This window comes from Lipotes vexillifer, unplaced genomic scaffold (genome assembly GCF_000442215.2).
Source record: "Lipotes vexillifer unplaced genomic scaffold, Lipotes_vexillifer_v1.1 scaffold426, whole genome shotgun sequence".
NCBI lineage: Eukaryota > Metazoa > Chordata > Mammalia > Artiodactyla > Lipotidae > Lipotes > Lipotes vexillifer.
In genome coordinates, this window is record NW_006779491.1 from 161,523 (window position 1) to 178,014 (window position 16,492).

The following is a 16,492-nucleotide window of genomic DNA, read 5'->3' on the forward strand; positions in this document are numbered from 1 at the left end:
CTCCCATTCCAAGCACTCATGTTCATGTGACTTTGACACATCTCCCACCAAGAGGTGGGAGTTTCCCTGGTGGTCCAGTGGTTAGGACTCCGTGGTTCCAATGCAGGGGGTGTGGCTTCAATCCCTGGATGGGGAATAAGATCCCACATGCCCCACGCTGTGGCCAAAAGATAATAATAATAAAAAGAGGTGGGTGTTTTCTTATTTGAGTTGCCTTAACAAATTACCATTGACTGTATGCCTTAAACAACAAATATTTATTTTTCATAGTTCTGGAAGCTGGAAGTCCAAGATCCGGGTGCCAGCATGGTTGGGTTCTGGTGAGAGCCCTCTTCTGGGTTGCAGACTGCTAACTTCACACTGTGTCCTCACATAGCAGAAAAAGAGCAAGCCAGCTCTTTGGCTTCCATGAGGACCTAATTACCTCCCAAAGACCCCACTTCCAAATACTATCACATTGGGAATTAGATTTCAACATATGAATTTTGGAGGAACACAAACATCCAGTCCATAACAGGGTCTAAATTCACTCCCCTTGTATCTGGATGGATTTGTAATTATGAAGATGATACTATGTGACTTCTGAGGTTAGGTCATGAAAGAAGATACTGAGAAAGAAAATAAAAAGCAGTTTTTAACATTTTGAAGGTGGCCTGGTACTCATAGCTAGGCCATATTTTTCTTTTATTGGATGTAAACAATCTTAGAGTACCACTCTCAGACAAGAATACTTGGAGAGCATGATAAAATGAGACAAAAAAGGCCACTTCATAATTTTATCTAAACACAAAAACAAGGTCACTCACTGTGGCACCCCCAAAATACCAACTCTCCTTCTCCCTTGGTCAAAATGAGTGACTGCTACTTCCTTATCAATTGTAGTTTTATCTTCACCCTCGTCTGATTTATTGAGATACCAATCAGAATTGCATGCAATCTGACAGCATTCAATCTAGGGTGAATCAATCCCTGCTTCCTTAGACCCTCCCTCAAACCACTCAACAAAAGCCCAAATCCTATAATAGGTTCTTTCTAACATCCTCTTACTGAGACATCCAGTAATTCTCCAATGGGTTTGTTCTCCCTCACTGCAAGGAGTAATAAATTCAACTTGTTTAACTACATGTATATTCATGGTAGTCTTTGGCTGGATAACATAAACAATATTTTGGCTTTTTCCTCTTAGGACACTTGCTTGGAGGGGAACCCAGCTGCCATGTAAGCAGACCAACTACCCTAAAGTCACCAGGTTGTGAGGAAGCCCAAATTAGCCCACAATAAGAGACCACATGGAACTAAGTGGAGAGAGAGAGATGCTGGTCAGCCCCTAGATGCTGTAGCCCTAACACACCCCCACCCTCACACCCTTGCCTTCCAGCTTCAGCTACCTTCTGACTGCAACTGCATGAAAGACTTTGAGCCAGAACTGCCTGCCCCAGACTTTCCTAAATTTCTTATCCACAGAAACCACAGGAGATAATAAAATGATTGTTGTTTGAAGCCATTAAGATTGGGGGTGATTTGATACATAACAATAGATAACTGGAAAAGGATTGAAAATTACATATACTATCTGGCACACAGTAGGTACTTAATGAGGCAGCTCTTTTTTTGTACTTGTAAGATGTAAGGCTATTTTGTGCAAAATCTCCAACACCTAAACAATTTTTTTCAGTAAATTTCCTCTGACAAAAACTTGTGGATTAGTGTCCACAGATCCACTCAATGTATTTTAATCCTGATACCAATGTAATGTAGACTGATCAATAATCCTCAGTAAGAGGGTGAGCTCATTCTGGAGCACTGCAGAGCAATACTACTAGTGCTACTTTTTGAGGAGCATTTTCTGTTTAGAAAATACATATAACTTTGCACATAACTTTAGAATCCACATTAGTGGTCGACTACGTTTCCTGGCCCCATTTTCCTGTGGGGGTAATATGTTGAGCCAAACACGACTTACTGAAAAATGTCTTAATTGAATATTTTTCAAATTGCAAAAGTAGTATATGCCCATAGTAAAAACACAAAACAAAGATGTATAAAACAATTCTCCCTTATTCCCCTCCTCAACTCCCCCCCCATTCCCACCACCCTCACAACTTAAACCTGTATCAATATCCTGGTGTGGGGCTTCCCTGGTGGCGCAGTGGTTGAGAGTCTGCCTGCCGATGCAGGGGACACGGGTTTGTGCCCTGGTCCGGGAAGATCCTACATGCCGCGGAGCGGCTGGGCCCGTGAGCCATGGCCACTGAGCCTGTGCGTCCGGAGCCTGTGCTCCGCAACGGGAGAGGCCACAACAGTGAGAGGTCCGTGTACCGCAAAAAAAAAAAAAAAAAAAGCCTGGCGTGTATTCTTTCACACCCTTCTTTTGCTCATATAAACACAAGTGAGCATAAAGATATGCATATAGATGTATATGTTTATATAAAGATATTAAGTTACTTAGTTGGTGTTTTTTACTAAAAAGGAATCATATTATACAATTATTCTGCAACTCTGCAACTTACTTTTTTCACTTGACAGTACCTCATGACCACTTACAAGTTAGTGTATATACTACATCTGCAATTGTTCTTCATGGTTGTTGCAACAAGTCACCACCAATTTAGTAGCTTAAAACAACACAAGTCTATTCTCCTACAGTTCTGGAGGCCAGAAGTCCGAAATCAGTTTTACTGGGCTACAGTTAAGGCTTAAGTCGGCAGGGCTACTTCCTTCTCAAGGTTCTAAACTTCTACTGGCTGCCTTTATTCCTTGGCTTGTGGAGACCCCTCCATCTTCAAAGCTATCACTCCAAGCTCTGCTTCCATTATCGTATCACCTTCTCTCTTCTTAAACAATTAAAAAATAATAATTTCATTTAAATTTTGGGATTTCTGTAGTTGCTAAACTTGGGGTTCCTAAAGCTACATTTCATTTTTCAAAATCTATTTTCTTTCTTAGAATCTTCTCACATCCTGCTCCCCACTCCCACCGCCCGGACCTTGCCCGGGAAGGAGGTGGTCAGGAAAAAAATGGTCTCAACACCTTTCCTTTTGTCTTCCTGATCTCCTTTCCGGAAGTAGCAGTCTACCAGACCCACCAACGTCCTTTTTGTCAGTGAGTCAGGAACTTTTGGACCCCAGTTCCTAGTCCCTCCTTGGCCCGCAGAAGCATCAGAAGGCGTGACCCAGGCCTAGGACACCCTAGCTGAGCGCCAGGGGTTGACACTCTTCTCTAGCACCTCAGAGACAATTCTGAATATTGAAAGGCAAACCGAACACACCCGTAAGGAAGGAGACACACCACAAGGACCACGAAGACATGTTTCCGGCATCCCTTTCCGGATAGGAAACATAGGATTTTACCTATGTTTTGCGAAAACAAGAAACACAGAACTAAGGCGTCTTCAGTTCTATTAGATGGGAAATATCTTTTATAAGTTAGTCAGAGGGAGGGAGACTAGATCAAGGGAGGGGTCAGCAGGAGCTTCCCAGTTAGCAAAGGTCAGGTAGTAGCTAAATCACTGCTTCTTAGGTTAGTACACGCTGGCATAACCTCGATTCACCTCATTTGCTGATTTTAAATAAGGGACCATAAGAACTTGAAATGCATATTGGGTGTCACCCAACAGTGAAGCTCGACTGCCAAGGCGGAAAAAAAAAAAAGCGCCCTTTCTCCTCCTGCTCCTGGCCCCCCGAGGTACCAGGTTGCAATCTCCAAATGTATTGTTTGGCCCTAGGGGCTTGAGAGTTAATGATTTGCCGCAGAAGGAGCCCGCCGGCCGCGGTGCGAGAAGGACGCGAGCGAACCCGGGAGCGCGGACTCACTGGCCGAGCCGAGCCCCCACCGGCAGCACAGGCACCGCCTCCCGTCTTCCGGGACCCGGCACGTCTAGGGGTTCCGGGCGCCGGAGACCGCGGGGCTCCCATGGAGGCCACCTCGCCGGCGGGATCCGCCCGCCCGCAGCCGCACGCGCAGGGAGCAGCGGGCGAGTCCGCCAGCTTGCTGCGCCGGATCAAGGGCAAACTCTTCACCTGGTGAGTGGAGGCCGCGCACGGCGACCGGCTGGGCGGCGGGCGCTGCTGGGAGCTCCCGGGTTCGCACGTGGCGGCGGAAAGCACTGGGGTGCTGGTTCAGGTGGCTGAACATGTGCTGCAGGGATGTAGCTGTTTACTGGCTTTATGAAGCTCTTGGTGTCCCTCCCTTGACTCCCTCTTAGAAATCGTGGGGATGTATTTCAGAGGATTTGAGGGGAAATTCACTGCCTTGGCATTGTTAGGTCGATCCCCAGTGGCCTCCCAGCGGGGAGGGGACGAAGTCCCCAGGGATGCTGTGAAGGAGGGGTGCCCAGTCTCGGGCTTGGTAGGTGGGTGAGCTCCTCTTCCTGCCGCCGGTGCCCACATTCCCTGCTGCGGAGCCCGGCAGAGTGGGCGGGTGATCCCTCACTAACAGTTGAGTTCACCGAAGTGAGAAGTCTGGGTTGAGTTTTGTGGTGCCGCCCCGAGGAAATCCAGAGCCTGCCTCTTTCCCGGGCTGAGCGAGGCGACGTAGCCACCTTCGGGTCTGGGGTCCAGGGAAGCCTGCTTCTCTTGTCACTGTGTTATGTGGAAAATAGAGAGAAATGTGCTCAAGGGATCGGCAGAGACTCTGGGACAGGGAAAGCATTTCTGTGGTTACTGGACGACTCGCATCCTGGAAATACAGATAACTCAGGATCTAAATAATGAAAGCGAACGTTCACTGAGCACTCACTATGTCACGTACTGTGCTTAGCGATTTATATGGATACTATCATTTAATCCATACCATTTTATGAGATAGCACTGTTGTTATCCCTGCTTTGCTGATGGAGAAACAAAGAAGGCTAAGCAATTTCCCCAAGGCCATGCGATGACCTTTAAGGTGTGGCGCCTGCCAGCCCCAGTCTAAACTGGGCTTAACTACTCCTGGCCGCTGGCACCCCCTTTTTTTTTTTTTTTTTAAGATTAACAAAGTGAATTTTCCATTAAAGTTTGTGAAAACTGTCTTAAAAAGACATACTATATTCAAAACTAGATCAATAATGGTGTATGTATTTTTTCATGTAAATAAGTTTTAAATAGCTGTGTGTGTTTAAAGGGCCAAAAATCACCTTGTATTATCCAGCTATATACAGTATGTCTGATAAATTTAGCCATAAGTTCTCAGCTGGGAGGCAGTGTAGTGTAATGTCTAAGGGTACAGATTCTGGACTCAAATCCTATTTTTGTGCCACTTACCAGCTGGGTGACCTTGGGCAAGTCACTTAACTTCTCTGTGCCCCACTTTTCTTACTTGTAGAATGGGGATAATAACAGTACCTACCTTGTTGGGTTATTGTGGAGATTAAGTGGCTGATTACGCAGGAGTGGCAGACAGCCTTTTTCATGGTACTACCCACCATCAGCCCTCCATTCCTGGGTGATAGGAAGATGTGGTGTTGCTTCAGGAGATGACAAGCAACCCTGATGAGGAGACAGACAATATGGTGGATTAGTTGAGCAAGACATAACAAGGATTAGCAATAATTGTTTTTTCCTAATGCTCTAATATTTTCAAAATCTGGTATGTTTTACCAGGAACATCTGATAGCTTCCTAGATAGAAGATTTCTTCTGTCTCTGAACACACTTTCTTTGTGTCTCCCTTATGGATTTTTACTTTCTTCCCTGTGTGATAGCTATTTATGTGTATCTTGCATTCCTGATGGATGAAGTCCTTAACAGCAGAAATCAAGTCTTTAAAATTTTTGTATTTCCCACAACCCCATATATGAATGAATGAGGGATGACTAAGGTTCTTGAGGCTTCCTTTCCATTCTGCCATACTCTCTACACTCTTCCCTTTATTGATCTTTATTCTGAGGGTCTTGGGCTGGAGCTTTTTTTTTTTTGGTTGGCTGAGCTCTTTTGTTCATTAAGATTTTCAGTCCTACCTCTGGCAACGGTCCAAACACGAATTCTTGTTTGCAGTTTCTCCTTGTCTAACCCAGGAATCAGAAAAATGCAGTTTACCTGATATCCAGGACTTCTTATATTCAGTATTTTAAACTCTCAGTATTAAAACTCATCCCCTAAATTTGAGTTTAGCTCCATGAATCCCTAACCGTTATGGGATGGAGAGAGGTTGGTGAGTAGATGTGTTATCACCATATGGATAGGATATAAAGGAATAGTTTGTGACCACACAACTGGTTTCTACTCGTTTTACCAAAAGGGGGCGATAATACCTCTTTTGGCAACTGGGTACTAAATAACAGAGGAAAAGTTTAGGACCTTGAGCTGGTTCTGTTTTCATTATGAAAGGGATATATTCTAGGTAACACCAACTCCTGATATGCCTGACTCAGTAGTAGACAGATAACTTTTTCTCTATGATTAAGAATATCAGGGCTTCCCTGGTGGCGCAGTGGTTGAGAGTCTGCCTGCCGATGCAGGGGACGCAGGTTCGTGCCACGGTCCGGGGGGATCCCACGTGCCGCGGAGCGGCTGGGCCCGTGAGCCATGGCCGTTGACCCTGAGCGTCCAGAGCCTGTGCTCCGCAACGGGAGAGGCCACAACACTGAGAGGCCCGCGTACCGCAAAAAAAAAAAAAAAAAAAAAAAAAAAAAATCAGGTCACTCGTTCAATAAAAATTTATTGAGGACCCACTACATGTGAGGCATTCATGATAATGAGCACTCTATGTTTCCAAGTAGACTCTGCTTGTAATTTCAGCTTTTGTCACTTATTGCTATCAACTCAAATGACAAATACTATGATAGGAGGATATGGATTTCCAGTAATACCTGAGGATATTTATTTAATCGTATGGATACTATCTAGCAGATTATATCCTGATGTATACTCTAATTCAAATATGAAAAAATGCATGTTTATTATAATGACTATCAAATTTATATCTCTAGCAAAAATTGTTAATTATTATTTCACATATTTATCCTTTTCCCATCAAATAGATGGTAAGCTTTTTGAGGGCATAGGTTTTATCCCATTCTTTTTGTAGTACAGTGCAGGACATGTATTCATTCATTCAGTCTTTCATTCGACAAACCTTGAGCATCTATGATGTTCTAGGTTCTAGACTAGTCTCTGTGCTATTAAGATGAATAGGATATAGTTCCTGTTCCCAGAGAACTCATGATCAAATTATGGTAAGAAGTTATGATTAAAAAAATAATAAAAAAAGAAGCTATGATAAGTACTGTAGAGGTGAGCACAAAGTACAGATTGCACAAAGTAGGCCAGAGATCATGTCCACCAGCATGAGGGAGCTCGACAGAGAAGGTGATCGGGAATTTGAAGCATGAATGAGTTTTCCAGGTGGACTAGGTGAGGAAAGACAGTCCAGGCTTAGAGATGCCAAAGAGTATTTTGCTCAAGGAACTGCAAATAGCTTGGTTTGAGGGGGGCACAGTCTTGAGGAGGAATGAACAATAGTAGTTGGTCAGTCTACACGTGTACTCCTTGTTACTGTCTAGTAAAGGGCCTGGCCCTTTGGTTCTTTTCTGTTTGGTTTCCTCATTTCAAAGGTTAAGGTGCAGAAATTTGGAAGGAGTCATTTAGTGGTGTTTAACTGTACAGCTTTCATCTATTCACTCAACAAACATCTATTGAGCACTCACTGTGTGCACAGCACAATCCTAAGCCGGTATGTAGCCCTCCTGAAAGGTACTGTAAATTGAAGAACTTTCTGTTGCCTTTGCAAGTGAGGGATTAGGGAGCTCTAGATCCTACCAGTCTCCAAAATATCTTCTCCCTTCCCCTTTTAATTTGCAAGATTAATTAATATCTGCCTCTTCTACTAGACTTCAGGAGGTAAGGAATCCAATCTAGTTTTGGTCACTATTGTATTCTCTGCCAAGTGTAGTGCTTACCTTGCAAATACATACACAATGAATACCAGATGTGACTATATGAATCCTTAATTCCAAATAGGAATTTTATAATAGATCACATCTCTTAAAAAAAAAATTTTTTTTTCTATTCAGCACTATATGTTTATGACCCAGTCATGTTTTGTTCCTCTACTCCATCGTTTTTCAATCTCAGCCTTATTGACATTTTGGGTCAAATAATTCTTTGCTCTGGGGGCTGGCCTGTACACCGTGGGATGTAGCAGTATCCCTGGCCTCTACCCTCTAGATGCTAGTATAGCACTCTCTCCACCTCCTTACCTCTGAGTTGTGATAATCAAAAATCTTTCCAGACATTGTCAGATGTTTCCTGGGGGACAAAATGACCCTGGTTGAGAATCACTGATCTAGCCTGTTGTTTCTAACTATCTGTGGTTCTATGGTCCTTCAGTGATGGATACTCAGATAGTTTCCAACTCCCAGCCACAGACAACACTGATGAGCATTCTCATACATGTCCCCTTGTGTACTGGGGAAGAGTCAATGGCCAGGCCTGGCCAAGTCCCTCCAGGTGGCTTTAAGTAGAAGGGAGGGGATGAATCCCAGAATGGAGAATCCTTGGGCATTACAGAACCACTGTTGATTGCTTTTGTTTGGCACCCCTCCATCAGGCTGTTCTGTGACCATGGCTTTATCACTAGCTGCTCTGGAATAAGGAGGAGGCAGTCTCTCTAGGTTGTAACCCATTAGCCCTAGGAGTTTGGAGGGAGGTGGGTGAAGGAATGGCTCCAGGCTAGAAAGCCTGAACCTTTTTAACTTCTCAACACTGCAGGAAGTTGTTAAAGGGATAGGCAGTAATGCAATGTAGGGGAGAGGTAAGGGTTGACATTAAAAGCCTTCCACTTGGCCTCTGGCTGTTCTGTGCCCCGGGTGTAGTCCTGTCCCTCCCCCAGACCAGTTCTAGGAATAACCTTTGGGTTATTCCTGCTTATCTCTTCTCCTTTCTTCAGGTTGATTTGGAGGAATGTGAGATGGCTGCCAGTGCTTATTTCCCATCTTGACAGCACTTCCAGAGTATTTCTGGAGTCCACCTTCCCCTCCGATCCTTATTATCACTACTTCAGTTTAGGTCTTTATCATTACTTGGACTTTTGTCGTAGCTTCCATCCATGCCTCCACCTACCCTAAATCATCTTATTTCACAGGAACCAGAGTAATGTCAAATAAAATTAAAGGGTACCAATAGCTGCCATCAAATGAGAATTTACCACCTATCAAGGCATCCTACTAACATTTCATCAGTGCTTATAAAAAGTTTTTTTAGTCCCTTTATAGCATAGAAGTAACTTGCCTGAGGGCACATGGTTAGCAAGAGGCAGAGTTGAAATAGTTTCATTTGATTCCAAACCAGACTGTTTTACAGTACTATCTCAGAAATCTCACTGCATCATGTTCAGGCTGAAACCTTTTGGCTTCCTCCCATCACCTGCATCAGTGGTTTGCAAATTGAGGGAGCTCTTGGGGTTCCCTGGAGGCTCCTCTGGGTCCATTATTGGGGCAAGTTAGGAAACAGAAGCTGGTGGCTCCTGGGCTGGCCTCTGGCCCCCACCAATCTGTTGCTTTGCTTGGTTTATAGTTGGGCTTCTGTGCAAGATGTTTGAAGAAAGGTTTCTGCAGCTAAAACAAGACTGAGAGCCACTGGTTACTGGATGGAGCTCAAGCTGTGGCTGTTGCTACTGCTTCTGGCTGTTGTTCCCCTCCTCCCTCCTTCATTTTCTTCTTTACCTGAACACAATTATTATATTTTTAGTGGTTTTTATTATGGTAAAATATATATAACATAAAATTTACCATTTTAACCATTTTAAGTGACATTAAGTACATTCACAATGTTGTGCAACCATCACCGTTCTCCATTTCCAGAACTTGTTTATTATTCCAAACAGAAACTCTGAACCTGTGTAAACACTAACTCTGCATCTCCCTCTCCCCTCAGCCCCTGGTAACCACCATTCTACTTTCTGTCTCTACAGATTTGACTATTCTAGATCCCTTATATAAGTGGAATCATGCAATATTTATCCTTTTGTGAGAACTCAAGGTTCTTGACGTGAACTGTAAGGCCCCCTTATCACTGGCCCACTTCCCTCTCCAAGTTTATCTCCCAGAACATCCATCTCTCATGTGGCGGCCCAGCAATAACGGCATGCCTCTGAGTCCCTTGCTGTTACACATCATAGTCTGCATCTTTACACCTGTACCTCCCTCCTTGAATGCTTTCCTATCTGACCTCATGGCTGCTTAAAGACCCTTTGTAGACAGCATCAAGTCAGGCAGTCTTCTTCCCTGGCTCCTTGCTGTACTCTGTTGGATGCCCTTCCTCTATACCCTTTAGTTACCTGTTTCCTAACTCGTTACATTTACCATATTGTGACAAAAAAGGTAATTTTCACTAGCTGTAGCTGTGGAAGAAGCGAACTGGCTCTCAAGGTAACTGCTTGTGTATATAAGTTTGGGTAAGTTTGTTAAAAAGTTATAAAGCTTCCTTATATTATTATTTACTGAGGAACATCAGATAAAATGAATCATTTCATGCAAGTGAATTTTACAGAAAACTTATGACCCACTCTTTTAAAGTATTAAAATTTACTTTTAAACCCAATTAAAATGATACTGTTTATGTAATGGATTACTCCTGTTAATTAATTTATTCATAATTTTGGGCAGCAGTTCTTCAACATTTAATTGGTTTGTATCAAACAACTTTCTAAGGGTAGGCCAACCCATTGAATTACTTAGTGGGTCCGTTTGCAACTAATCCTGGAGATTTTACCAAGGAAAAAAACCCATTATTTAGAAGTCTTCATGGTATATTTAAAACAGATATATGAGACTACTTGCCTTTTAATAAACAAAGTGCATTCAACATATCACCTTTTCTTCATGATTCAGGATCATCATTATGATGATTTTTTTTTTTTTTTTTTTTTGGTACGCGGGCCTCTCACTGTTGTGCCCTCTCCCGTTGCGGAGCACAGGCTCCGGACATGCAGGCTCAGCGGCCATGGCTCACGGGCCTAGCTGCTCTGCAGCATGTGGGATCTTCCCGGACCGGGGCACGAACCTGTGTCCCCTGCATCGGCAGGCGGACTCTCAACCACTGCGCCACCAGGGAATCCCCATTATGATGATTAAAATTATTATGCTGAGTGGTCATAATATGATCAGAGGTTAATTTTTTGTCTTATGTTTTTCTTCTTTCTGACAGTTTTCACACATGATTTTTTTCTGTATTACTGAGCATATCTCTGAAAGTCTGCATTCTTACTAAATTATGACTTCTAACCTGTTAACGCTGTAGAAACCAGGTAACCCAGTTTCTTAGAATTGCTCGTAGTGAAAGTATAAATAGGCCCTGTATAAAGATTTAAATGGTTTTTATTTTAATAAGTTATAAAAACTTTAAGTCCACAAATTTTGGGACATATTTTTGGATGGTTACAGGAGTCTGTGTTAATTAAAGTCAACAGATAAGTAATATATCACAAAAACTTGGTTATTTATGCTAATGATGCAGAGAAAGATTCCATGAAAAACCACCTTTGAGTCCCAAATTTCTTTCTAGTTATTTCTTGGAAACCAGAGTATTTAAGGAACATTTTAACTCAGTTTTTTCAGTCCAACAAATCCTACTGAGACCTTGAGGCTAGTATTATTGAGCGCTTGAAGCTTAGAGCTTCCCAGAGGAGTACTGTGCAAAAGAGTTTAGGAGAATATTTCTTAATCTTTTCACTGTGGTATCAAGCCAGGGATAAAAAAAAAATAATAAAAGCCAATCTTTGTTGAGTAAAGTTTACTTAGTATACCTAGAGCAACTTCATTATTCCAGCACCTCATGTGGATTAACTCATGTAATCCTTACAACAGTACTCTGCAGTAAGTATTATACTATCATTGCCAGCCTACTGGACACATTTGGAAGCTGAGGCACTGAGAGGTTAAATCGTATTCCCTAACAGGATTAGTCACACAGTAGTAAGGAAAGCAACCAGGTTTCATCTCCTCCACCAAGTCAGTCTGGCCACAGAGCCTGTGCTACTAACCAGTGTGGTGACCCTGCCGTCTATGAGCTGGGCAATAAACAGAAAAAAAGGTCTTGGAAAATTTAGCCCCTAGGGTTTTTGCTCTGGGTTATTTGTATCGCCTTGTGGTGCCAGAGAGTATATAAAGTCACAGGATAAATGTAATGCTCTTTCTGGGGCATCATTTAATTTATTTTTTAGATTCCAGTTGCACAGAAGTGGATTAATCATAATCCCTGGCTCATGATACCCTTTCATTGTTGGCCCATGAATAAGTTAATTTTTTTGTGTGCAGTAAGTTCCTGTATACCTACAACCAGCCCTAAAACTGGAATTGTGATGGTAATTTTCATCTACCTATTAGTCATCTCCTCTTTCATATCCCTTCTTTCCCAACCAAAGATAATCACCATCCTGAATCCTCCTTTCACCATTTTCTTGCTCTCATTTTGATATAGTTTGGTACCTCTATGTATTTCTAAATATAATCTGTTGGGATTTATTTACCCACCTATATTGCATTGCTAACTTTCATCCATATTGTTGCCTGATGCTGCAACACACTCCCTTTTGCTTCATATAACATTCTTTCCTGTGAGTATACCACACTTTATTTACTCATTCTGTTGATGGGCATTTGGGCTTTTTTCTATGCTTTTTGCAATAGTGAACAGGACTTCTAGGAACATTCTTCTACATGGCTCCTATTGATCACTTGTAGAGCTTCTTTTATACACACACATGCACATATACTGGATTATAGGGTATGTGATTGTTCAACTTTATAAAATAATGCCAAACTTTTTCCAAAATGGTTGTATCAATTTACACTCCCACTAGCTGAGTGTGAGAGGTCCTGTGAAACAAATAACGTTTCTAACACTTGATATTATCAGACTTTAAAATTTTTGACAGTCAGATGAATGTAAAAGGGTATCTCTTAATTTGCATATCCCTGACACTAATGAAGCTGGGTCTCTGTGTATGTTTATTGGCCTTATTTTTTTCCACTTTTGAGAAATACTCATATTACCTGTGAAATACCCATATTTTGCCATTACTTTTATATTAAATAGTGTCTCTATACACAATGCAATTTATATAGATTTTAGAGATACCACCAGAGAGTTGAAAACATTGGGGCTTGTATCAGGTTCCCTACTAATGCTCATTTACTTCTCCTTGCCTGATAGTGGTGGTTCATTTGAAAAGGCTGAGAGTAGTTGAGAGTTGGGAGGTGTAAATTAGGAGCAAATGAATCAGATTAAGGAGGGGAATGAGTTTTTCTGGTTTGAGGCCTGTGGAGTGTTGAAAGACTCACATGACTCACAAGAAATCTCCCTTACACCTCCGTTTGCCTCCCAGGCCCAGTCCTCAGGAACTTTCTAATTCAGGTTTAGACTCCTGTTTTCTTTTGGTGCCTGGCTGGTGTTTAAATAGTGTATTAGTTTGATTGTTAGCAGAGAAATCCAGCTCACCACTGTTGCAGGTAAAATAGAGGGTTTATGACTTCACAGAATTCAAGGAGGGTAAAAGTGCCAAACCACAGAGAGCAGAGAAGCAGCTGGAGGCAGGAACCCAAACCACAGTGGGATTCTCTGCCTGTCTCTTTATTTGTGCTTTGCTTTCGCTGTTGATTTCATTCTTCTAACTGCAGACCAGATGATTATCTTCATTTGATGATTACATTTTACGGTTTAAACCACACAAAACAGAAAAAAACCCCAAACCCTAAAGTTTTGAAATCTGTATTTTTGTTTGATAATCCACAAGGGATGTACATTTAGATTTTCCAATGGTTAAAAAAAAAAAACTTCTTCAAACTTCCTATTCAGCCTCAGCCTCAATGGGCAGGCAGTATTAGCAATTTAAAATTTTATGGGTTGTGGCTTCTTGGCTGCCCATTGAGAACAGGGTTAGTCTGTTTTCTTCCATGCATTTGCTGGACTGGGCTGGGGAGAGAGAGGGCTGTACATCTGTCACAGGATCATAAACTCTAGTTATCTAGAGTCTTGAAACAGCAGCACACTCATTACCCAATACTAATCCCATCCTTCTGAATCTACCCTTCCCCCATCCCTGAGCCCAACTTGTCAGCCCTCCTGGAGCTCCTGTTCCTAGCCTTTGGAGGGTGTTCACATTAGTACCCCTCTTAGAATTCTCACACAGGAGTCTGGGGAGAGGGAGAATCCTGGAGGTAGAGGCCATATCCTCTACATGTTGCCCACAGTTTAGTGCTGCCCCCTCCCCTCTTGTAGGCTGTAGGACTCAAGTTTCTCTGACCTGTGTCCAAAGAGAATAGGTGAGTTGAATATGTGTTTCAGACTTTCTCATTTCAGCCAATCAAAAATTGGAGGACAGAGGGAGGATATCATAAATAGATTTTATGTCATCTTATTTTCATTAGAACACCCCTTATTAAAATAATTAATTGTAGAACATATAATCAAACGAGTTTGTTAATGCCCATTGTTAGAGATGCAAGGTAATTTGTATCAGTTGGTCTCCCTGTATGGTATTATAATCCTCAATATTGTATATTTTATTTTTGTTCTTATCAGGGAGGCAGTGTGTAGCATGAGAAAATACAAACTGAACAGCTAAAACTCAGTTTCTCACCCATTCAGTTGTACTTGTAATCCCTTTCTTACAAAAGTTTTTGTGAGATTTAAATGAAACAACATATATAAGCACTTAGTATGGCACCTGACACAGTTATTTTTATTAAGCCAGCTCACTTTTGTTAGGATAATAATAAAGGATTTTTGAGTTCATAATAAATGCAAGTAGTATCCCCACTGTCCTCAGTTTCAGTTACACGTGGTCAACTGAGGTCTGAAAATATTAAATGGAAATTCCAGAAATAGACAATTCATAAGTTCTAAATTGCGTGCTGCTCTGAGTAGCATGATGAAATCCTGTGCCATCTGCTCCATCCCACCTGGGACTTGAATCATCCCTTTGTCCTGCGTGTCCTGCGCATTAGTCACTTGTAGCATCTTGGTTATCAGATTGACTGTTCTTGTGTTCAAGTCACTATTATTTTACTTAAAAATGACCCCCAAATGAAAGAGTAGTGATGTTGGCAATTTGGATATACCACAGAGAAGCCATAAAGTGTTTTCTTTAATTGAAAAGGTGAAAGTTCTCTACTTAATAAGGAAAAAAATTGTCAGCTGAGGTTGCTAAGATATATGGTAAGAACAAATCTTTTAGATGTGAAGTTGTGAAGAAGGAAAAAGAAATGTGTGCTAGTGTTGCTGCAGCATCTCAAACTGCAAAAGTTACAGCCTCAGTGTGTAATAAATGCTCAGTTAAGATGGAAAAGGCATCAAAGGCATTAAATTTGTACCATAAGATATTCTGAGAGGGATCACATTCACATAACTTTTATAACAGTATATTGTTGTGATTGCTCTATTCTATTAGTTACTGTTACTCATTTATAAATTAAACTTTATCATAGGTATGTAGGTATAGGAAAAAACATAGCATATATAGGGTTTAGTACTATTCACGTTTTTGGGCCTCCACTGGGGTTCTTGGAATGTATCCCTCATGGATAAAGGGGAGGGGGCTACTGTACTTCCAATATAACAATGATTATGAGCCACACTGCTTGGGTTGCTCTCCAGGTTCTACCACTTACTAGCTGTGTGATATTGGGCAAGTTGCTTAATGTCTTGTGCCTCAGTTTCTTTATCTATAAAGAGCAATAAAAGTAGTACCTACCTGGGACTTCCCTGGTGGTCCAGTGGTTAAGACTCCATGCTTCCACTGCAGGGGGCACGGGTTGGATCCCTGGTTGGGCAACTAAGATCCCACATGCTGCATGGCGTGGACAGAAAAAAAAAATAGTACCTACCTTTAGGATTGTTGGGAGGATTAAATGCATTAGGATTATGAAATTGTGAAATTGTTAGAACAGTGCTTGGTACATAATGTGCACTCAACAAGTGTCAGATATTGTTATTACTACTGTAAACAATAACAGTGGTAACAGTAATAATAGTAATGGTAACAATAGTAACAACAACAATAATAACAGTACTAGATATTGTGTGGATATGTATATAAGGGGGAGGCACAAAAATATCCGTGACAGTTTCTGCATTTATAATCTAGTAAAACAAATACAACAGGCATATAAAACACTACAGACAGGATGTAGAAAATGGGAAGGAAGGTTACAATGCAAATGCCGTAGGAGTTGAGAGGACATCATTCTGGAACTGGGCACCCTCTTACTATCTTTCTTCCCACAATTATTTCATTTTCTTAGCATAGAGGAATGGAAAGAACACAGGCTTTAGAATCTTGTTTGGATTTTAATCTAGTGTTACTATCTGTTTGTCATATCAACTTGGTTAAAAAACTTTGAACTTTTGCAAAATTTTGCCTACATTTTAGGTTTGTATGAAAATCCAGTAAGATAATATATGTAAAAGCTCAATACAGTGACTGGCACTTGTCTCCCTTTTATTGTATAGACAGTGAGTATTAATGTTTCCCTTGTATTCTTTTTTTTTTTTTTTTTTTTTTTTTTTTTTTTT

General features: G+C 41.5%; 1 protein-coding gene across 2 annotated transcripts in view; it reads left to right on the top strand.

Annotated features, from left to right (window-relative positions):
• Window positions 1-3,893: 3,893 nt before the first annotated feature.
• The window catches only part of SLC35F2 (solute carrier family 35 member F2), a 48,782-nt gene continuing 36,183 nt past the window's right edge, over window positions 3,894-16,492 (top strand). Inside the window, exon 1 of one of the 2 annotated variants that reach the window (XM_007452642.1) lies at window positions 3,894-4,022. Coding sequence is in view for 1 of the 2 variants with exons in the window: in XM_007452641.1 (XP_007452703.1) it covers window positions 3,913-4,022 (110 nt within the window). In the remaining variant the exon portion in view is untranslated. The remainder of the gene's footprint in view (window positions 4,023-16,492) is intronic. The other variant, XM_007452641.1, reaches the window with a different exon arrangement.